Source organism: Acinonyx jubatus, chromosome E4, assembly GCF_027475565.1.
Source record: "Acinonyx jubatus isolate Ajub_Pintada_27869175 chromosome E4, VMU_Ajub_asm_v1.0, whole genome shotgun sequence".
In the NCBI taxonomy this organism is placed as follows: domain Eukaryota; kingdom Metazoa; phylum Chordata; class Mammalia; order Carnivora; family Felidae; genus Acinonyx; species Acinonyx jubatus.
In genome coordinates this window covers 3,770,001-3,792,728 of record NC_069395.1, presented here as the reverse complement: position 1 = coordinate 3,792,728, position 22,728 = coordinate 3,770,001, and the positions used below count along the sequence as shown (strand labels likewise).

The 22,728-nt window shown below is 43.6% G+C and overlaps 1 protein-coding gene across 1 annotated transcript; it reads left to right on the top strand.

The window, feature by feature from the left end:
- Nucleotides 1–18,682: 18,682 nt before the first annotated feature.
- On the top strand, nt 18,683–21,629 carry LOC106987118 (olfactory receptor 6N2). Its single transcript, XM_053209279.1, has one exon. The coding sequence runs from the start codon at nt 20,362–20,364 to the stop codon at nt 21,304–21,306; it is 945 nt and encodes a 314-aa protein (XP_053065254.1). The 5' UTR covers nt 18,683–20,361; the 3' UTR covers nt 21,307–21,629.
- The last annotated feature ends 1,099 nt before the right edge of the window (nt 21,630–22,728 follow it).

Sequence of the window (22,728 nt, the reverse complement as noted above, 5' to 3'; positions counted from 1 at the left end):
TATCAGGTGTAATAAACCAGAGATGTCTGGGGGCAAACAAGGACATATGACCATAGCATATCATTGACGTAACAAGTTTTTTTAATATATACTTTTTTTTTGCTTCAACAAATAATATTCCTGAAGGGCTTGTAACATTTGCCCTGCAGGATTAGTGTTTCTATGTGCAACACTCAGAAGATGACTATATTTCATAGTCCCCGATTCTTAGGCGTAAGGCCCCACACCATACATTTCATTCCACCCTTCCTTTCCTTTTTCTTAATGAGAAATCTCAGAGATCTTTCCATCTCCTTGTAGAGAATGCTTTCCATTTTTTTAAAAAATATTTGTTTTTGAGAGAGAGAGAGGGAGAGAGAGGGAGAGAGAGAGAGAATGGGGGAGGGGGAGAGAGAGAGACGGAGAAACCCAAGCAGGCTCCGCACTGTCCGTGCCGAGCCCGCGCTCGGGGCTCAAACCCACGAACCATGAGATCATGACCTGAGCTGAAACCAAGAGTCAGACACTCAACTGACTGAGCCCCCCAGGCACTCCTGCTTTCCCATTTTAGAATTAATCCCATCGTACTCCATTGTGTGTTTAATCTGACTGGTACTCTATTGGAGGACCCTTGAGTTCTTCCAATCTCTGCCTATTTAGTACAGACCTACAGGGACAATCTTGTGTATATTTCACTTCCCATTTGTGCACACACATTCCCGGGAATGCGGCTCCTGGGCCATAGTGAGGCTGCACAGAGTATGGGTAAATATTCCTAAATTTTCCTTAAAAGGGATTATGCCCTTAGTTCTTTCTCCAAAAGTGGATGAAGTCTTTTTTCCCCACAGCAACATCTATAAAGTGTGCTTCTAATCGTTGGATCTTCATAAATATGAAAATTTAAAAATAGCATCTCATTGTAGGTTTTGTTTTTGTCTTGGTTTTGGTTTTTTTGAGAGAGGGAGAGAGAGGGAGCGTGTGTTGGGGAGGGGCAGAGAAAGAGGGAGACACAGAATCCAAAGCAGGCTCCAGGCTCCGAGCTGTCAGCACTGAGCCCGATGTGGGGCTTGAACCCATGAACAGTGAGATCATGACCTGAGCCAGAATCAAGTCGGATGCTTAATCGACTGAGCCACCCAGGTGCCCCTGTTTACTTCTAATTTCTAATAAATATATACTGTTTCCAAATACAAACAATGATGCCATGAATCTTTGAACACATTGAATCCTACTTTTTTCACTTATGTTCTAAGCATAAATTATTTTAGATGTCATCGTCCTTCCCAAATCATGAATGACTTAGTAGAGGCATGAGGTCTTGTGCCTTTCTCTTGTTCCATTCCTGATACAGAATAAATGCCAGGGAAGCACTCTCTACAAAAAGGGGATGACATACGGAGAGGAAACAGCTTTCTTGGGTTGGCCTGTATTTAGAAGCCTTTGGCCCTTTAATATATATTTTTATTTCTACATGACTGATTCCAGGTAATGTCTACAAGTCTTTGTTCAGTCATTTGTATCACACTGACAGCCTGCTAATCTACTCAGTTAATGCCAAGACAGCCGGGGGTACAACTGGACACAGCAAATAAGGAAGGAAGTCTGTTTCAGAGTCTGGCTCATAAAAGGGGATGTAGGAATATCAATGTGATGTGACACAGAGACAACAAAAAATAAGAATTAACGTGACCACTCTGGGTCCAGCCTGATTATTCATTTGAAGAGTCTAGACAGATGGATAATCTGTATAGAGCCATGAAATGAAGGTAAAACAGAAGAGTCTTTTGGTATTTGGGACTGTGGAGGGTGCAGTGATTTAGGAAGAGGGCAGTTGTAGCTCCCTACCCTGTAGAAAGTTCCGTATTTCACAGGAAGTGGGATATGGGCTCACTGCTGGCTGAGCCTGACCTCGACTCTCTGTCCAAATACTTGAGATTTCCGCCCCCGCCCCGCCCCCCCCCCCCCCCCCCCCCCCCCCGCCCCAAAGGGACTCTTCCAGTCCTGGAATTACATTAGCATTCTCAAAGGCCTCAAATGCATTCTCAAAGCATTTTCTTTTTGCTCAAAACTCTTCAGCTCCCGTAGGAAGCTTCTCTGCTTGGGTCTTAGAACATTCAATGATTCCCTCCATTTCAGTGTTGATGTACTTGTTCATCTTCTACGGTTACCTCTTTACCTTAAATTTAAGTTAGCATTTATTTTGTCCCCTCCTTTGATTTTAAAAAATAAGTACACTTGGATTTATGAATGATTCACGTGCATTACTTTCAACAGATAAATGCTTTTATTCTATCATTGTTCTGAATTCCATATTTATTCAAGTATATACTCACAAGTAGTGCCCAACTGAGATCAGAGCTCAGATGCTAATCCCAGGGCTTTTGATGAAAATATTGGGGATATGAATATAAGCGAAAGTAATCATGAATGAGTAGATAAGCCTCATGAGGAAGTCCGGGGTAATCATAATGGAGACCATGTAATTAATGGTAGCCATACTGGTAATGGAGATTTGGAACATGCGATTAGAGCAGTGTATTAGGTGTTTAATAAACCATGACTGAAACAATGAATGACGACAGGGGGCACAACAAATGTGACGATAAGGAGGTGGTGACGTTGGGCACAGAAGTGATAGTGGTGGCTAAATGGACTGTGCTCATATGGTGCTGAGGTTAGGGGTGGTCAGAAAGAGCAGCTGATTGAGGAATCTCTTTGCAAGGAGAATTTTGAAAAGATAAAACTTCTGGGATGCTCAAGGTGTTACTGTCCGTGTGTGCCTGAGATTATGGGGAGTGGGCTCTCTCTCCTTGGAGAAAGCTCTCTGGAACTTGAAGACACTGGACTCCAGAACCCAACAATCAGGGTTGCAGGGCTGAGAAAAGGTGTTTGAGAAACAGAGTGGATCTGCTTCACTTTTCCCGTGCCCCACTTCCTGCCCCAGAGGAACCCCTTGGAGACGGCTAGTCACACCCGGCAACCCCAGGGAGCACGCAGCAAGGAGCCCCAGGGAGACCAGTGTGTCCCGGAGCATGAGATATAAGTAGGGCAGAGTCTTGGGGGGCAAACGACGTTGAGGAGGGTGCCATGAGTGTTAATGTCATCCACACGGTCAGGTAACGGGCAAGGACAGGGCAGCAGGGGTGAGTGTAGTAGAAGCAGAGGACCAGGGGAGGGCGTCGATCTTTCCTAGGGGAGGTTCGTTAGGGTGAAGGGTGTGGGAGGAGAACTCTGGGCGTTTTAGTGTAGATCGTGTCCCTCCCCCCTCCCCCCAAACCATTTTTCAGTAGGTTTAGAGGACTGCGGTAGTCCAAGGCTACCAAGACATCTACTTAAACTTTTTCATTTTAGAGAAGAGGAAGTTGAGGCAAAGAAAGCAGAAATGGCCAGCTCGATGTTCATTTTGAGTTAACGGCAACACAAGTTCAGAAAGCCAATTCCAAAGGAGAATGAGTTTTCTCTTATGCCACCACCCTTCTAGAACCCTGACTTCATCGGTTCATAGTGCCTGTCTTAGGGACTTCCCGGTGCAGAATTCTCCCTGGGGACCCTTCCTCAAAATGCACTGTGTCTACTGATTCCTCTTCTGGCCTTACCATTCTGAGCTCTGTGGGGCTCTTCTGAGAGGACTCACATTTCCCTCTTCTCTCACTGCGTCTTCCTCCAGCTCTTACTGAGAACATTCTGGAATTCCAGAGGGGCTCTTCCAGGGAGACTCAGCAGGTGCCTTTCAGAACGTGGGTGTTTCCTTCTTCCACAGTTCCGCACAACTGACTGTTGGATATGGGGACTAAGGTGTGGAGGCTCTAACGAATCAAGGGATGTTTCCTTTGGACTGTAAGGGGGTGAGTATGAGGATTCCTGATGGGGTATGTGGGAGAAAACACTGGAACCTGACTCTAGGGTCACATTCCATCCCCCCAGAAAAGCACTGGCTGTGCAGCAAGAAGCTGGACTCCACTCCAACTGTCAACAAGACTGAGATGCAAACCTCTTCTGCCTTCCGAAAAGTGAGGGCTTAAAAAGTGATTTTATAACATTTATGTCATTTTCAGGTTTATTCCTTCTATACTTTTGGCTCTGGGGAAATTTTTCAAGAAGCAAAGTTCTGAAGCAGTTAATCTTCTGTCTCTGCCCCAAAGAACCATTCTCCACCTGCTCCTCCCACATGACCATGGTGGCGCTATTCTTTGGCTCTGCCTTTGTTGTCTATGTGGGGCTGCATGGGAGCCGCTCTGAGGGCACAGACAAGCATATCGCCTTGGGGTACGCCTTTCTCACTCCTCTCCTCAACCCCATTATTTATAGTCTTCGTAACAAGGAAGTGAAGGAGGTTGTCAGGAGGGTTACGCCGAGGATCAGGGCTCTGTTGAAGGGACCCTGAGGGTCTATGGAGTCATTTGGTGACCGTAGGGTTCAGTTCGTTAGTCGCTCAAACAATCCATCAAATAATTTTTTCAAATGCACTGTGTATTCTAATGTATATAAATAAATTCCGGTAGATGTTCAAACACCCTGCATATTCCAACAGACAGCATCTTGGTTTGAAGCAAACTGAGAGTTGTAGAGGTCAAGCCAACATGGCCTCTGAACCCTTTCCTGTCCAATACGGGTGAAAAGACACATCTTATAAAAAATAACCAAAAGTAAGGATGCGGGTGCAGATCTTTAGGCAGACTTAGAACTTAGGGAGAAATGGAACTATGTTTGAAAAGATTTGGAAGACCAAAGTCTGACTGTGGGATTATGTCCAAGATGGGGTCCTGGAAAAGCATGGAGAAAGGAGAAAAACAAGGCTAGCAGAAGAAAAGGGAACGAGCTTCTCGGGCACGTGTTCCGATGTGGATCGGGAAATCATGGGAAGAGGGCTGATACAAGTATGGGGTTCCATGTCCGCAGGAAATCCCGTGGTCCAAGAGACTTTGACGCTGGAGCTGGGAATTTATTCTCCAAAAGGGAAGATTGAAAATGGGAGATGAGGGTTCTGGGGGTGCTGGTGGTTAAAAGCGAGTTAGAGGAATATGCCCTGCGGTGTGAATTGGGAATCATCAGTTAGGCACCTGGGCAACCCACTGACTGAGTCCCATGAGTGCAGAACTAGCTCTGGGAACCAAGAGGAGGTAATCAAAAGGAGGCATCATTTATGTTTCCAGAGAGTTTATCGTTTTGTGTTGAAGAGTCAGTCCTCCTTCCCCCCGCCCCCCCGTCTTTCCCCCTCTCTCACTCTCTCTCTCACACACAGCACCACCACCATAAGTGACATAGTGACTAATATCAAGAAATGGTTGTTTCCTTTTTGCTTTTCGCTCCATGCATATCTGTGGTGGTGGGAGGTCATGAAGGTAGAGGGAAGTGGCGGCAAGATTGGCAGAAAAGGGCTGAGGGAAAAATAAAGCAGCTTCACAGTTGTTGATTTTGAGAAATCCCCCCAAGCCTCAGACTGTGGAATCCTAACCTCCTGGGTGCCTAGTTGGGACTTCTCTGAAAGTTCCCTTCAGACCAGACACGGAACTGTGGGATCCGCAGAAGGGACGCCTTGTCTGAAGAGAACAGGGCAGCATGTCTACTGAAAATACGTAAAGGAAACTTGCTTTCGAAAGAATTCTTCTGGGCAGCGTTTAAAACAATGGTAGAATGAATGATTTGGGGGGTTTCTTGTTTTTTCCTAATGATGTTGAGACACTTTCTTTCTAAGGCAAAGATTACTTGGTGTTTATTTTAACTTATTTTTAGTGGAAGGAAAAGGTATGTGGGGTGATGTACAGTGACACTGCCCTCCTTCCCAAATCAGTAATCCTCACTAGAGCCATAGAATGTTCTGGAATCTCCACTTATTTCTTTAATATTTATCTATTTATTTTGAGAGAGGGAGAGAGAGAGAATCTCAAGCAGGTTCCACACTGTCAGCACAGAGCCACACACAGGGCTTGATCTCATGAACCGTGAGATCATGACCTGAGCTGAAACCAAGAATCAGATGCTTAAGACTGAGCCACCCAGGCACCTCTGGAATCTCCACTCATTAAATGGAGATGGGCTGTCGAACTTGAGGTTTTTCTGACAGCAATGTAGCCTTGGCTTCAGGTCAGCTCCCTGACCATCCAGCCCAGATCTGGACTACATTCTCTGCTCTGACCTTTGTGGGGGTCCTGAGCGAAGAGAAACCCATTTTAATACTATTAAAGCATGAAAGCTAATCTTATGTGTGGTAACAACAACAACAACAGCGGCAGAACTCAAAGTGTCCCAAGGGTCCCCGGGCAGCGTGATTGTTGTTTTCTTGTGGGAGTGGGGTGGGGTGGGGAGAGGCCTGTCCTGGTAAGACAAGTGGACTAGGTTCAAGTCCAGATTAAGCCAGACACCATCTGGCTTGGTGCAGACACCATCTGCACGTCCCTGCCGCCAGGAAGTCCCTGAATGACTGAACTTCTGAGTTGGGCGGGGCCTAGGCAGCCATGTGGCTTGAACTCCTCTGTCTTTATGGAAGATAAAAGTGAAGTCAGTGGGTGGGAAACGCCCTCCCCACGGTTACATGGGAATTGAGAAGTCGTCTGGGGATGGAACAGTACCAAGGGTTTCTAACTCTCCCCACTGTACCTCTAGGCCACGTGGCCTCTAAGTGGCCTTGACCTGAAGCAGAAAGTCCGTGGCCCTGACTGAGCGCCACACAGCAGTGGTGCAAAGCTGGTGTGTCACGGGTGGTCCGTGGCGGGGTGGGGGGGGGCCTGCTTGTCTCCTCCCACATACAAAGAACGTGGCCTGCCACGGGGTATATACAAGGCTTTCTGTGGCCAGAGCTAGGGGCTCGGCCTCCTGCCATTTCTACTTTGCCTTCCAGAGGTAGGAGTAGGTTCCACCCTTCCCGAAGCCTTCCTGAGCTCCTGCCCAGCTCCATAGTCTCTTATGCAGACCTACCATTTATACTGGACTATTTTGTGTCCGTTTTCTCACCGAATTTCCCACAGCGGGAAAATGGGTGAATGACTTAGCAAAATCAGTTAGTAGGTGAAGAGTCTGAACTCATTTCAAAAATGTGAACTCTCCTGAGCAAGAGGGAAGAACAACAGTTAACAAAACAGAGTCTGGTTGTGCTGAGTTTTCACTTTCTCTGCCACCCCTGCCATCTGTGGACCTTTCCGAGCCTGTGGGAACCCAGAAGGGACTTTTCCTTAAATGTAGGCTAATTGCAGAACAGACTTTTAAACATGATTCACATGAAACTGCAGAGTCATTACTGGCAAAGTGTTTTGCTCTCTACAATCATGAAGGTCTAAAAATAAGAAATTGTAGGTAACAACTCCAGGTCTTTGCCTCACTTAGTGAACAAGTCACAACACGTGTGAGTTTTCCCAAACACGGGGCATTGATTAGCCGTGGCATAGATGAGGCTCAACAGCTCACCTGGAATCTTTGCAGGTAAACCATAACCACAAGTAATGAATTTTATCCTAATGAGGACGTGCGTCCAAGAACTACCTAAACGACAAAGCTTGAGGGCAGGACCTGGCAGTTTGCGTTTCAACAAGCCTCAGGATGCTTTGGAGCAAAGTCAAATCAGAACCACTGATCTGATCTGATTGGTGAAATTGGGAGATGTTGTGGGAATGTGTGGCCCACCTGTTCCCTCTGCTCCCGTCCTGGGTCCCCCCCCCCGCCACCACCACCACCAGTTTGCATGTTCTCTCTGCCAGGGAGTGGAAGGGAACCGTCCTCATGGACGACGTCCAGTAATCAGACGGGGAACCACAAGCAAACTTATAGCCACTGTCAAAGTAAGATATTCGAAAGCCCTCTCCTGAGTAAATAATGCATCAGGCTGATAAATCATAAGTAAGGATGTAAAACATTTCATGAGAGTAATTAACACAACCCACCCACTGAAGGCACATGAAATCCAGATCAACTTCAAGCATGCACGAATTAAACTCATTCCAGGCTGTAAAATAAGGCACACTAAAGTTGTGTGCCCTTTGTTCTGGAGATCTACTGCACAGCACGGGGACCGTACTTAACGATACTTTATTGTATATTTGAAATTTGCCGAGAGAGATCTCCAGAGTTCGCTCCACAAAAAAAAAAAAAAAAGGAAAAAGAAAGAAAAAATAGTAAGTATGTGAGCTGATGGATATTTAATTAGCTTGATTGTGGCCATCATTTCACAGTGACTACCCCTTATCCGTGGTTCCAGGAAGCCGTGGTCAGCCATGGTCTGGAAATAGAGGATCCTCTCTCTGACGGATCATCAGATGGCCACTAGTAGACTGACGCTGTGTCACAATGCCTCCACCCTTCACCTCCTCCATCTCATCACATAGGCATTTTATCATCTGACATCCATCCTCACAAGAAGGAGGGAGAGTGCAAGATAGTTAGGTGTTTTGAGACAGAGAGAGATAGAAACCATACTCATATAACTTCTAGCCCAGTATATTCTTATAATTGTCCTATTTTATCATTAGCTATTGTTGCTAATCTTTTACCGTGCCTAATTTATAAATCAAACTTGATCCTAGGTATTATGTACAAGAATAAATATAATAATGTATTTGCAATTTCAGGCATCCACTGGGGGTCTTGCAACATATTACCTACAGATCAGAAGGGGCTATTGCACTTGTAAACTGAAACATCAAGTTGTACACCTAAATACACGCAACTTCTACTTGTCAATCATATGTCAATAAAGCTGAAAATAAGTTAAAGTAAGCCTCAACACAGTTAAGAGAGTTAATATTATATAGATCTTTTTTATAAATTTTATTTTATTTTATTTTTTAACTTTTAATATTTTTAATTTGAGAGAGAGAGAGAGAGAGAGAGAGAGAGAGAGAGAATGTGCATCAGAGTGAGGGAGGGGACAGAGGGAGAGAGAGAGAAACTTAAGCAGACCTCATGCTCAGGGCAGAGCCCAATGCAGGGTTCCATCCCATGACCGTGGGATTCCGAAGTCAAAATCAAGAATGGGACATTCAACCCAATGAGCCACCCAGGTGCCCAATAGACGGGTTTTTAAATTATAACATAATTTAGTTTGTAATAAATAACTATATGATAAATTTTAAATGTCCATATGTTTGATATTTTAAAGGGCACTTCTAAACAACCTATGAATCTAAGAAGAAATTGTAAAAGAAAGTGGAAAACTTTCAGACCCAAGGGATAATAAAATTAATCATACTTTCAAAACTTCAGGATAAACCTATAAAGCTTCTTGGAGAGAAATTCATAACCCTAAGTGTTTACATTGTAAGAGAAGGAATGTGCAAAATTGATCTAAAATAGGAACTTAGAAAACTAATATCAGGAGAAAAAAACAAGGAAAAGAAGAAAAAGATAAATATGGGAACAGAAATTAATACATAAAGAATAAACAAAGAGGATATATAAATTAAAGAGTTGGTTCTACGGGGTGCCTGGGTGGCTCAGGTCATGATCTCATGGTTTGTGAGTTTGAGCCCCAAGTGGACATTCTCTCTGTTTGGGATTCTCTCTCCATTTCTCTCTGCCCCTCCCCTGCTCACCATCTCTCTCTTTCTCAAAGTAAATAAATAAACCTAAAAAAATAAAGAGTTGGTTCTAGGAAAAATAATAAAATAATTAAAATAATATCAGGAGGAAAAAAACAAGGGGAGAAAGAGAAAGATAAATACAGGAGCAGAAATAATATAATAAAAAAATACAACAAAGATATATAAATTAAAGAATTGGTTATAGGGAAAATATAATGAAACAATTAAACTCCTGATAAGACTAACAAACAATAAAAGGGAGAGGGGGTAAGAATATGGATATTAAAAATGAAAAATGGATAAACTGCAGGTTTAAACTACAAAGTTTAAGTTGATAACTATGGTTTAAAGTATTTTTTTAAGTTTATTTATTTTGAAAGAGAGAGAGAGAGAGTGCATGGGAGGGGTAGGGTCAGAGGGAGGGAGGGAGAGAGAAAGAGAGAGAATCCCAAGCAGGCTCTGCACTGTCAACACAGAGCCCAAGGCAGCTCAATCCCACGAACCATGAGATCATGACCTGAGCCAAAATCGAGGGTTGGACTATGAACCAACTGAGCCACTCAGGCGCCCCCCAGATGATAAGTATTAACAATATATGCCAATTAATTAAAATGTAATTAGCTAGACCCATTTTCGGGAAATTTAAAATCACTAATGTCAAGTTCGGAAGCACTAGAAACTCTTAACAGTGAATTAGTTAAAAATATTACTGTAAAAGAAAACGTCAAGCCCAGATAGCTTAACAAGTGAGTTCCACCAAATATTGAAGAAAACAGTAACTCCTGCTTTTAACCCCTGCAGAGAACAGAAACCTGGAAATTCCACTCAGCGATGCATTTTATGAAGCTCGCCTGATGCCTGATGCTGATTCCAAAATAAACAAAACCAGTGGAAGAAGCAGACTCAGAGGCCAACTCACTCGTGAACATCAATGCAAAATTCTCCCTCCATGTACTCCTGAGCCAGATTCAATCATGTGCACTAAGTGGTTACGGCTGAGTTTGGTTTATCTCAGGAATTCAAGATTGATCTAACATTTGAAAAAATGAACAATGTAATTTATCATATTAACAGATTGAAAGAGAAAGAATGATTATCTCTTTGACGCGGCAATAAGAAAACCATAATCACTCATGAATGTAAAAATAAGAAACAACAGTAAAGCTACAAATAGAAAATACAGTTCTTGATAAAGGCGCTTTAAAAAAGCCACACCGTGGATCCGAGAGTGAACTGTGAAAAGCATTTCCTTTTAAGGAACATTTAAGATGGAGAGCAAAACACGATTAATAGCTAACGCAACTTCCATTCAGCGTTGGAGGAGATAGTGGCTATTGCAGCAAATAAACAAAAAAGGTTAAAGAAATTAAAATAATAAATACTGGGAAAAGCTATAACTATTGGTAGATGTACTCTTACTTGTGTTGAAGCATCATAACCACAAATAAATTATTAAAATTAGTATGGAGTGTCGATTAGCTTTGCTGGATACAATTCAATTCAAAAAGCCAATGTCATTATTGCATAATGACAACAATCATAACATATAATTAAAGAGAATTCACAACAGCAATAAAAAATATATAAAGTACTTAACAAAAGATGTTCAAGACTTTTGGAGAAATTCTTGTGAATTTGTATTCAACATCATTACCTAACACTTCTATATAAATGATGAGACTGAACACATTTGTGTGAAGGGAAATCAATATTAGGAAAACCTCTCCTTACCCTGTATTGGCCTTTTGATAAGACAAAATCTCATACAAGTTCCAGAAGTGGTGTTCATGGAATTTGACAACCTTCCCCAAGGTCATTCCCCAAGGTCAAGAGTAATCATGATATTCAAGAAGAAAAGGGAGAAAAAGTGTCCTACGTGGGGTGACAGGGATCCCATCGTAGATCAGGTGAGTCAGATTTATAAGATAATTTAGTTATACTCAGTGGTCTAGGAAAGTGACAGTACTAAAAGAAATTGTAACTTAAACTTTGTTTTATACGATAAAGAGCCATTTTGAATGTAAATCTTTTCTCTAATGGCTTTTTAGACACAGAACTAAAATAGACCATGTGGGAGAGTATGAAATCCACATGAGGAGCTGAACCATGTTCAGCATCTGGAATCCTCAACAGGAGGTTGTAGGGTGTCCGCCATAGTTTATAAAAAACTCCACATAATTTCAGCTCAAAAATTGCCAAAAGAACTTTTATTTTTATTTCTTTTAGACTCCTACAAGTGTGAACAGAAGGGAGGAAGAGAGTGAACGTGATTACCACGTTAGAAATCAAGTGATTACCACTTTAGAAATCAAGAGCTGTTATGAATTTTCATAATTTTTTTTACCTTGGAAAACAAAGGCTATTTTTTGTTTGGTTTGGTGGGGAAATACCACCTTCAGATATAGCTGAAATGATTAACCACCAGTACAGTTCATGAACCGATCCTAATCCCTCATGGTGGACACACTTTACGATGCCTTCAGATCTATGAAATAATGTGGATGATGCAAACAAACATCTGTGATTCCTATGCACAGTGGTCTAGTTTCCAGGGACTTACATCTTATATACTTTACACACATACACACACACACAGTTTTTTTTTTAAGTTTGTTTGCTTATTTATTTATTTATTTATTTATTTTGAGAGAGAGAGAGATAGGGAGAGAGTGCACATGTTGGGGAGGGGCAGAGAGAGAGAGAGAGAGAGAGAGAATCCCAAGCAGGCTCTTGGTCTCTCTGATGCGGTCTCAATCTCATGGATTGTGAGATCCTGACCTGAGCCAAAACCAAGAGTTGGACACTTAACTGTCTGCACCACACAGGCGACCCTTATATCATCATGTCTTTATGCTTCTCTTATTAACGATCATCAGGAGATTTATTAAAAAGTTTCTAAACAAACTTTGAGGTCCAAGCGATGGTTTTGTAGTTTCAACTCTAGCTAATTTCCTTCCTCGCAGGCTGGCTACTCTGAAATTTTCATTTTTCTTCTTCGAAAGGGGGCTAATGCGACATGCCCACTGTGACCCTTCCTCTCATTAGGGCTTGTGAGTGCATCTCTGCCATCAGCAAGCCACACAAAGGGCTCTGCCTACGAGCTCTAAGTGACAGGGTGCAGGGTGGGTGTGGGCTCTCCAAGTTGTGACAGGTGACCTGAAATGGGGTCACTTATGTCAGGGGGTTTACAATGGAGCTGGGGGGCCACTGGGGAAGTGGGCTTCATGCACGTCCTCACCGAGTGGAACCACGAACATTTGAACTGGGCCAAACCACAAATATTCCAAGGACTCTGCGCGAACATCTACAACCTGCTACATATCGGATTTGCTTGGTGAGAGCCCTCACGACCAATTATGCTCAGCCAAGAAGACTTTCCTGCTGCTGACACCGATCCAAATTCTTTGTAAACAACACACACACACACACACACACAGAGACAGACAGACAGACACACACACACACACACACACACACACACACACACACACATTTCTCAGTTTTCCTTAAAAGTCCCTCCTGTTTGTTCCCTAGGGTGACACAATCTCGGTTGCTACCTGAGTCTGTGCTCTCCAAATCACTATTGTGAGACCCCAAATAAATGCTTTCACTTGTTTTATTTCAGCTCTGCCTCTTTTTTTTAAATTTTTTAAACATTTATTTATTTTTGAGACAGAGCATGAATGGGGGAGCGTCAGAGAGAGAGGGGGACACAGAATCTGAAGCAGGCTCCAGGCTCTGAGCTGTCAACACAGAGCCTGACGCGGGGCTCGAACTCACAGACCACGAGATCATGACCTGAGCTGGAGTTGGACGCTCAACCGACTGAGCCGCCCAGACGCCCCAATTTCAGCTCTGTCTCTGTTCTTGGTGGGCGACGTTTATATTTATAGATTGCATTGAAGCTCACATAAGAGAAAACTTGTAGAAGAATATCTGTTTGCTCTACATACACTTGAGGATTTTAGGCTGTATAAAGGCTTTCTGGGATTGGGCGAGATACCTTTTCAGGGGCGATGGCAAATAGAAGCAGCATCCAAACACTGGAGTCGGAGAAATATTATTCAACATAAAGTGTGTGCGCGTGCGCGAACATGGAAAGGGTTTCCAAACTATAGCTCCAGATCCATCTATACTTCATGGACCCAATGGGATCTCTAGCCTGTTTGTGGAAATAAACTTTGGTTGGAACACAGCCGCTTACATTCATCTGGGTATCGTCTATGGCTACTTGTGTCCTACAAGTGCAGACTGAGTGCCTGTGTTGGAACCCAAAAGGCCTGCAGAGCCTCAAGTATTTACCGTGTGGCTCAATAAAAAGTTTGCCCATGCCTTTGTACAGTATTTACATGTTATCCTATAAAGTATAGACTGGGAAACTTTAACAGGTTACATTATAGTTCTAGGGCAACTTATATTCTTAGCACAAATTAATGAAGTGTTTGCTTATCGTTTTTATATTTGTTCGCAATTTGGCATCTCACCACTGGTGGCTCTGGTGCGGAGACGGCATCCTTAGATGTGTTGCGGAACACTTTTTTTATTATTATTATTATTTTAAATATTTTTAATTTTTTTAACGTTTACTCATTTTGGAGAGAGACACAGAGCATGAGTGGGGGAGGGGCAGAGAGAGAGGGAGAGAGAGAATCCCAAGCAGGCTCCACGTTGTCAGCACAGAGCCCATCGTGGGGCTCAATCTCACGACCCTGAGATCACAATCTGAGCCGAAATCAAGAGTCAGATGCTTAACCAGCTGAGCCACCCAGGCACCCCAAGAATGTGTTTTATATAACTTTGAAGAAAAGGATCCAGGGCTTTGTCACAGGGATCTCTACTCAGTCAGCAGTGACACTCAGAAGTTGTCCTAATAACCTCAAAGGGAAACGTAAAGAGTATATTCATCAAGTTTGTAGGTCACATGAAGTTGGCAGATGACAGAGTCAGGATCTAATAGTGTCCGAAATCACTTGGAAAACAGATGAGTGACACAAGATAGACTGTAATGGAGGCAAGGAAGGGACTTGTGTCTGGGCAGCAAAACAAAGACAGAAAGTACAATAACCACAACAAACCCTCCAAACAAATATGGATAGGAAAAAAAAATCTTTGTATCCATTCATTAAGGCATTATTAGGGTCTTCTCTACGCCAGGTACTGTGTTAGAAAGAGAGATTTAGTGTGGAACAGACAAATATGGGATAGACAAACATAATCTCTGCCTTAATGAAGCTTACAGTTCCATTTGGAAATAGATAGTGGATGTAAGTTACTAGAAATGAGATGAATTCATAAATACAGAGTTTTCTGGAAACATATAACAGAAGAATCTGGCCTACCCTGGTTGTAAACGTTGAGTACATTTATGGAGGGTGGATGGAGGGGGACAATTATCCGGTAGCCCTTTTTAAAAATTCTTAGTTATTTTATTTTTGAGAGGCGGGGGGGAAGAGAGGGAGCAGGAAGGCATAGATAGAGAGGGTGAGAGAGAATCCCAAGCAGGCTCCACACCGTCAGTGCACAGCCCAACATGGGGCTTGAATTCACAAACCATGAGATCATGACCTGAACCAAACTCAAGAGTCAGACGCCCAACGTACTGAGTCACCCAGGTGTCTCAGGGAACCCTTTCCTTAATTCATACAATGAACAGTAATTGAATATCTACTTGGTCTCTGTCTTCACTGACTTTGTAATTTAATGGTAAATAGCAAGAAATCAGCGTATAAATCAATAATTAAAATGTGTGCTATGAAAAGAACCTCCTAGTTGCAATGACAAAATAAAGGTTGGAAGATAGGGTGTTTATGTAATGTGGTCAGGTAGGACGTCTTTGAAGAAAAGACATTAAGGTGGAGACCAAAGAATGAGGAGGGGCTACCCTGGAGGAGGAGACAGAGGTACACAACAGTGGGGTTTTGTTGTAGAATGTTCCAAGCAGAGCGGAGTGTGATTCCAAAACTTAGGGGATGTAGCTGATTTCTCTTTTTATGTGAAATCTTTGTAGCCTTGTTGCTGTTTTCAGTGCCAAGGCAGTGACAAACTCAAGCCCATCTGGGATAGGGTGACCGGTATGCTGAAGGACTTTGAGGTGGGACAGTCGGAGGTCCTTCCACTAGAAGCAAAGATAATCAAGTCAGGACATGAAAGCCGTGTTCTAGCGTTGGTGAAACAAGAGTCGTATGGGGTCCAGAAGGTCACTTCAGGACCAATGTGTGAGAGTGACAAAGAGATGAGTTTCAGTTCCTGGAAACTCCCATTTCAACAATTCAGATTGGTGCTTTTATTTTGTAACAAGTCAACTCCTCAATCGGGAAACTATAAATTAATGTTGGACACACGAGACAGGAAAATGGTATAATGGCAGGGAGGGGAAGAAACTTAAAGTATATGGATCACCTAGTGTGTACTTTTACGCGCTGCCTTTTATGTATTTTATTGGAGAAATGGAAGACATTGAAAGGCAGCTATGGTGTTCTCACAGGAGACCAACATCAGACTAAGCCACTCTGTGATCGTGATGATATGAGGAAAAAAAAAGGAGGCCACTTAATAATCTTGTAGAAGCATGTACAAAAATGAGATCACCATACAAACTATAAAAAAGAATCTCCCTCTCCTAGCTAATATGAATGACTGTTGCTTCTCTATCAATTACAGCTTTTGCCTGACTTCTAGATAAGATTCATTAAGATGCCCGCTCATAGATTTATGTCCAGTAACTGGCGGGATTCACTCGAGATGAGGCCCTGCTTCCAGGAGCCTGACCCCAGATCACCTAACACGAATCCATGAATCCTTTGGAAATTCCACTGTGTGACCCCCCTCATGGCGGTGAGTCAGTAGAACCCATTCCATTAAACAACAGGTAGGTGGACACATTTTAGAACGAATGTAGTTTCTTTTTACAGTCCTCTCACGTAACCCTCACCACATACATTTATACACAAGAAAATACAGACTCAAGGACACAAATGAATGCCTAAGGGCAGGCAGGCAAAGAGCGGGGTTCAGGAGTACAAGCCTTGGGACAGTCACCACTTGGGACTTTGGTTATGTCTCTTCAACCGCTACCAACATTCCTGAGCTCAGAAGTGATGAACAACGGTTCTGAGGCCAGAGCGTGGGCGCTTATAGCTGTGTGACCTGGGGCACATCATGAGAGTCTCTGTGCCTTGGTTTCCTCAAACGTGAAACGGAGTAGCCACGGCACCAACCTCACCGGGTAACTGCGAGGGTTAGTGCAAGGACCATGCCGAGCAAGATACGTGTGGCCTAGCAGAGGCTCAGTAAATGGGTATTTTATTAGAGCTGCGGTTGAAGTGAACGTTTCTGAGGCTCCAAAACCCATGCTTCCTCCGACCCCCAGAACAGGCAGCTCCAATCAGAGAGGCATCTCAAAGGAAGAGAGATGTAGGGTTGAATCAGGCACACGATCGGGGAAGTGATTGCTCAGAAAGAGGTGGGGAAATGCGGTCTCTTTGGGCCTGTGAGGTGAGACAGGAAATGCAAGGGTGCATTGGTTATGGGAAGGGGGGTGATAGGATGGGGCTGTGTTTTTCAGAGCCAGAGTCCAAGAGTCTGTGTGCAGAAGTCAGTGGTGATGGGAGTGGGGTGGGCATGGAGGAAGCAGTGACAAGATAGGGAGTGTTTGGGGACAGCCTCTTGGAGCCCAGGTGGTGGAAGGCAACGTGGCATCTGTCCAAGTGCCTCCCAGGAGGCTGGCTTGAGCCGGATTCTCACCTGCCTCTGGGGCTGGAGGTCTCTCCCTTGCCTGCGCCCCTTGTGGCCTGAAACAGTCAGAGTGGGCTCAGGGGACCCTGACCCATGGGGATAGGACTCTCTGAAGAGGAGAAAAGGCTCCTGGATCCAGTCTTGGTCTCCCACGTATGTCTGAGCCAGGAAAGACGGAAGCAGATGTGGGCGATGTTCAGCTGCTGGTAGGTGAGCCGACTGCCACACTAGCTATGCGATTCTGGGACCCAGAACACAGGATTTGAAAACAGCTAATATTTTGAAATCAGAGAGTTGGCTTAGTGGAAAGATGACTGAAATAAGGACTTGGAATGTCCTGTTGTGAGAATCGTAGACTACCACATTGGAAGAGACTTTGAAGGCCATCCTGTCCATCGTCCTCCCCATTGGATACTTAAATTCACTCTACAACCGAGAGAGTGGCTAACTGTGCTAACACCTGCTTTGAAAATGTTGAGAGACAGGAAACTGCCTTGTGTGTGCTGCACGGAGGGCAGAACGTGGGGGCTCCTGTGAAAATTATTCATGACACAGGAACGGTGAATACAAAGATCATGAGGTGTTTTATCATGTCAGAAGCAGACGTATTTGAAAAGACTTCACCCAGAGGCGCTTGGGTGGCTCCGTCAATTGAGCGTCCAACTCTTGATTGAAGTTCAGGTCATGATCTCAGGGTCTGTGGGTTTAAGCCCTGAGTCGGGCTGTGAGTCGCCAGCGTGGAGCCTGCTTGGGATTCTCTGCCCAACCACCACCCCTCTCAAAATAAATAAACATTAAAAATAAAGGAAAAGAAAAAGAAGGACAAAACTTCACCTAGAGAGGGGCGTATGCAGTGTCTCTAACTGGGGGGGTTAAAGACACTTGCTGACATAAGAATTTTAGATCCAGAAGGTGGGTGCTTCTGGAATTATTCCATGTTTGCAAGACCTTACCGATCTACACAAACAGTTGGTTTCAGAAAAGCTAATTGGCAGAAGGATAACACATCATCAATAACAATTACACACAAAACATGATAAAGAATACTTGTTGAATTTAACTTCTCTGGGTGGACAAGGGTAATGGGTTCTTCAACAGGGTTACAGGAAGCGATGCAAGAAAAAATTATGATGCTAACTTCCTGTAGAAAAAAAATTAATGTTTATTTTTTTGAGAGAGAGAGAGAGAGGGAGAGAGAGAGGGGGAAAGAGCACGAGCAGGGGAGGGTCAGAGAGAGAGGGAGACAAGAATCCAAAGCAGGCTCCAGGCTCTGAGCTGTCAGCACAGAGCCTGATGCGGGGCTCGAACCCATGAACCGCGAGATCATGACCTGAGCCGAAGTCTGCCCCCTACCGACTGAGCCACCCAGGTGCCCCATTAAGTTCCTTTAGATATATGGAGCCCATGATGCCATGGGGGACAACAAGAAGGATGTGTTCAGGGGCAATTAAAAAATATAAGTTAAATTCGGGCTACAAAAAAGTTCAAGCACATTAGAAAAACATTAACGAGTTCATAGGTTTGTGCTTTGTTATTCTGGGCATTGGTGTGGATACACAGCAGTTAATTAAGTACTACCTTTACTCTCAAGGATCTGGCCAATTCATGGGGAAGAGCACACTCATTATAAAGGTACTACAGCGTGTTTAGCGGGCACTGTAAACATTACGAGGACATGGAAGAAGGAACAAGGGAGTTAGGAAAGGCTTCACTGAGGAGTTGACACTTGACCTAATATTGAAGGATGAGAAACAGTGGCCAGGTGGAGAGAAAAGAGAGAGGGGCAAACCAGAAGCACACGGTTAGGAGGGGCACAGATGTCAGAAATGCAATGAAGCAAAGATTTATGTGTTAACATTATTTGTCTCCTATAATTAGAGAGGTGAATGCACATTCCCTGCAGATCCAAGAGGTCCAAGAGAAGTGCCTTAAACACTGATTGCTTTGAATCAATTGAGCATTTTAAAATCTCAAACTCAGAAGTTTATTTGCACTGCGGGGCACTTGGGTTTAGGAGTAACATTTGAGTTTGAGTGAGTGGTATGGGCTGAAGGGAAAGCGTATGGGCTGCATTAATTGTTATATTAACTAGTTTGATTTAAAAAAATGGTTTCATTGAATACCTTGAATGTGAAAACCATTGTCCCAAGCATCAGGACTACAAAAAGAAGACACAGCAGCTTGTCAATATAGAAGCTAGAGTTTGGACAGCCCTCTCCAGAGGCACTGTGACCTCTACCGGGCATGACATGGCTGACACTGGCCACCATTTTTATGCATTTGTAGTCACATTGCGATGTTTTGTGTTGATGGTTTCTTTTCTCTCTCTCCCTCCCCCTCTCCCTCTCCCTCTGTCTTTCTCCCTCCCTGTCTCTCTGTATCTGCTGCACACTGTGCTTGAAAACAATTAGAATGCGCCACACTTTTTTGGCATGAAATTTCACCAAGCCAGCTCTGTATCCCCAACCTCTAGTCATACAATCAGTTTTGTGAAAATGCAGGATGTATGTTTCCTGCCACCTGATCGGTTCTTTTGGAGTCCGCAGTCTCACCAGATTTGTGAACCACCCCACTCCTCTTTCCGCCAGAAACACCCACAAGGCAAATTCACACCTTCACCTCTGAGGTTGAGGTTAGAAGAGTTAAACATCAGTGATGCTTTAAAAACTGCATCTGATGATGCCAGCCATCTGGCTGGCATTCTTCCTAAGGGGGTAAAGTCCCAGGTCACTGGGGAACCTCCCCCGTTGCCTCGCCATAGAGGAGAGCACGCATTTCCCTAAGTCTGGCTCTCTCCCGCTCAGCATTTGCCCATGTACTTCTTGTCTGAACTGTCTATTTTCTTCATTTCTCTAACTAACTGCTACTGTGCCTGGAAAGTTCTGGAGCTTCCTCCTCTGAGAAGCCTCTCAGTCACCCTGGTCTGAGAAACGAGGGATTCTGTGTCTCCCTCTCTCACTGCCCCTCCCCTCTCACTCTCAAAAAGAAATACACATTAAAAAAAATTTAATGAAAAAAAGAGTAATAAAAGGCGGCCTTTAAATAAATTTAAAAACACAATAAAGAGAAATGAAGTGTTGAGTTGGGCTTGGCGGTCACCTCCACTCAGTTTCTTCTTCCCTTCCCCACCCAGCCTCCCATGGAACGGAGAAACCATTCGAGCCTGGCCGAGTTCGTGTTCCTTGGTTTCCCCAAAGTGGGACATGTCAGGGGCTGGCTTTTTGCCCTGTTGCTGTTGGCATATCTGTTCACTTTCTGCGGCAACTTGCTCACCTTCTTGGCCATACGACTGAACGCAGCCCTGCACACACCCATGTACCACTTTGTCAGTATACTCTCCTTATTGGAACTGTGGTATACAGCCACCACCATCCCCAACATGCTAGCCAATCTTCTCCGTGAGAAGAAGACCATTTCTTTTGCCGGATGCCTCCTTCAGACCTACTTCTTCCATTCTCTAGGGGCCTCTGAATGCTACCTTCTTACAGCCATGGCCTATGACCGATACCTGGCCATATGCCGGCCCCTCCACTACCCTGCAGTTATGACCCCGACACTCTGTGGCAAGTTGGCTGCTGGTTGTTGGACTTGTGGCTTCCTGTGTCCCATTTCTGAAGTCATCCTGGTCTCCCAGCTCCCCTTTTGTGGCTATAATGAAATTCAACACATCTTCTGTGACTTTCCACCTCTGCTGAGCCTGGCCTGCAAGGACACATCCACGAATGTCCTTGTGGACTTTGCTATCAATGCCTTTATCATCCTTATCACCTTCCTCTTTATTATGGTTTCTTATGGAAGAATCATCAGTGCTGTACTGAAGATAAAAACAGCCGAAGGAAGAAAGAAGGCCTTCTCTACCTGTGCCTCACATCTCACTGTGGTTCTCATCTTTTTTGGGAGTATCATTTTCATGTATGTGCGCCTAAAGAAGAGCTATTCCCTGACCCTTGACCGCACACTTGCTGTAGTCTACTCTGTACTAACACCACTCGTCAACCCAATTATCTACAGTCTTCGTAACAAGGAACTCATTAAGGCCATCAAGAGGACCATCTGCCAGAAGTCAGCAAGGGCTCACCATTGACTCTATACCAAGGTCCTTCTTCCATTTTAGGGTTGGCCTCAGAAACGTTCTATGTACCTTGGTCCTGGCCTTGAATAATCTTCCCATTATCGCACATGCTATGGATCCCATCTCCTCTTGCCTTCTCAAAGTATGTTTTTCTTTTATTTCCTACGTCTTTATGTTTTCCATTTTTCACTAGATCAGTGCTTTCAGCATTTAAGAATACTTTAGAATCTTCCTTCTTAGAAACAAGCACCCATATTTCCCTGGGCACACAGTCCCAGCCAGCTACAGGTCTATTTCTTATGCTCTCATTTCCAATTAAACTTCTCAACGTGATTAATGACACAGTCTACCTCCTCGTCTTCACTCCCTACACATTTTGCAACACACTGCCATCTGGCTTTGGCTCAGAGCTTTCAAAAAATATTTTGTCAAGCTCATTAATGACCTCCATGCTGCCTTATCTGTTAGACTCGTCTTGTCTTTCCTCTTATATATTTTTATTTATTTATTCATTTTAAATTTCAATCCAAATTAGTTAGCATATAGTGTGATAATGATTTCAGGAATAGAATTTAATGAGTCATCACTTACATATAACACCCTTGCTCATCCCAACAAGGGCCGGCCCGTTTAACCCGTCCCCCCACCCCCAACACCCCTCCAGCAACCCTTGGTTTGTTCTCTGTATTTAGGAGTCTCTTGTGGTTTGTCTCCCTCTCTGTTATCTTATTTTTGCTTCCCTTCCCCTATGTTCATCTGTTTTGTCTCATAAATTCCATATATAAGTGAAATCGTATGATATTCATCTTTCTTGAGCTCTTGATGTACATGACCAGTTCTTTTTAAAAAAGTTGGTCTCTTCGCTTTGATTGCATCATTATCTCTTGATTTTCTCCTTCTTCATTGAATCCATCTTTCTGTCTTTTTTTTGTCCTGTCTTACTTGATGCTTCCTCAAGCATCAAGTAAGATAGGAAAGCCTTATGGCTTTCAATTTCATACCTATGCCAGAACTCTTTGAATTCTTCAAATGCATTAAGACTTGAATGGATCCGAGAATTCGCACCGATTTCCCACCAAACCTTCATTTGGTTCAATCCTTCTCATTGTGTGAGTTTCTGTTCAAATGTCACTTTCAAGTGACATTAACTTCTAGAGGACTTCTTGAACGCCCACCTAATGTATGTCACTCATTTTTTTCTCTTTTGAATTATGTTTGCTTTCTTCAAAATGTGTTCTACAACTTATATGTGTATATGTAGTTAGATAGGTATAGATATTGGTATTACATAGATATTATATGTCATTCTTTCCTACAAGTCCATAAACTGCATTTGGTCTGAAATCATGTCAGTTTTGTTACTCACTGTAGTCCAGAATTTAACGAATGGTTAAACGTGCTGAGTATCAATAAAAATGCCAAGAATGGAAAATG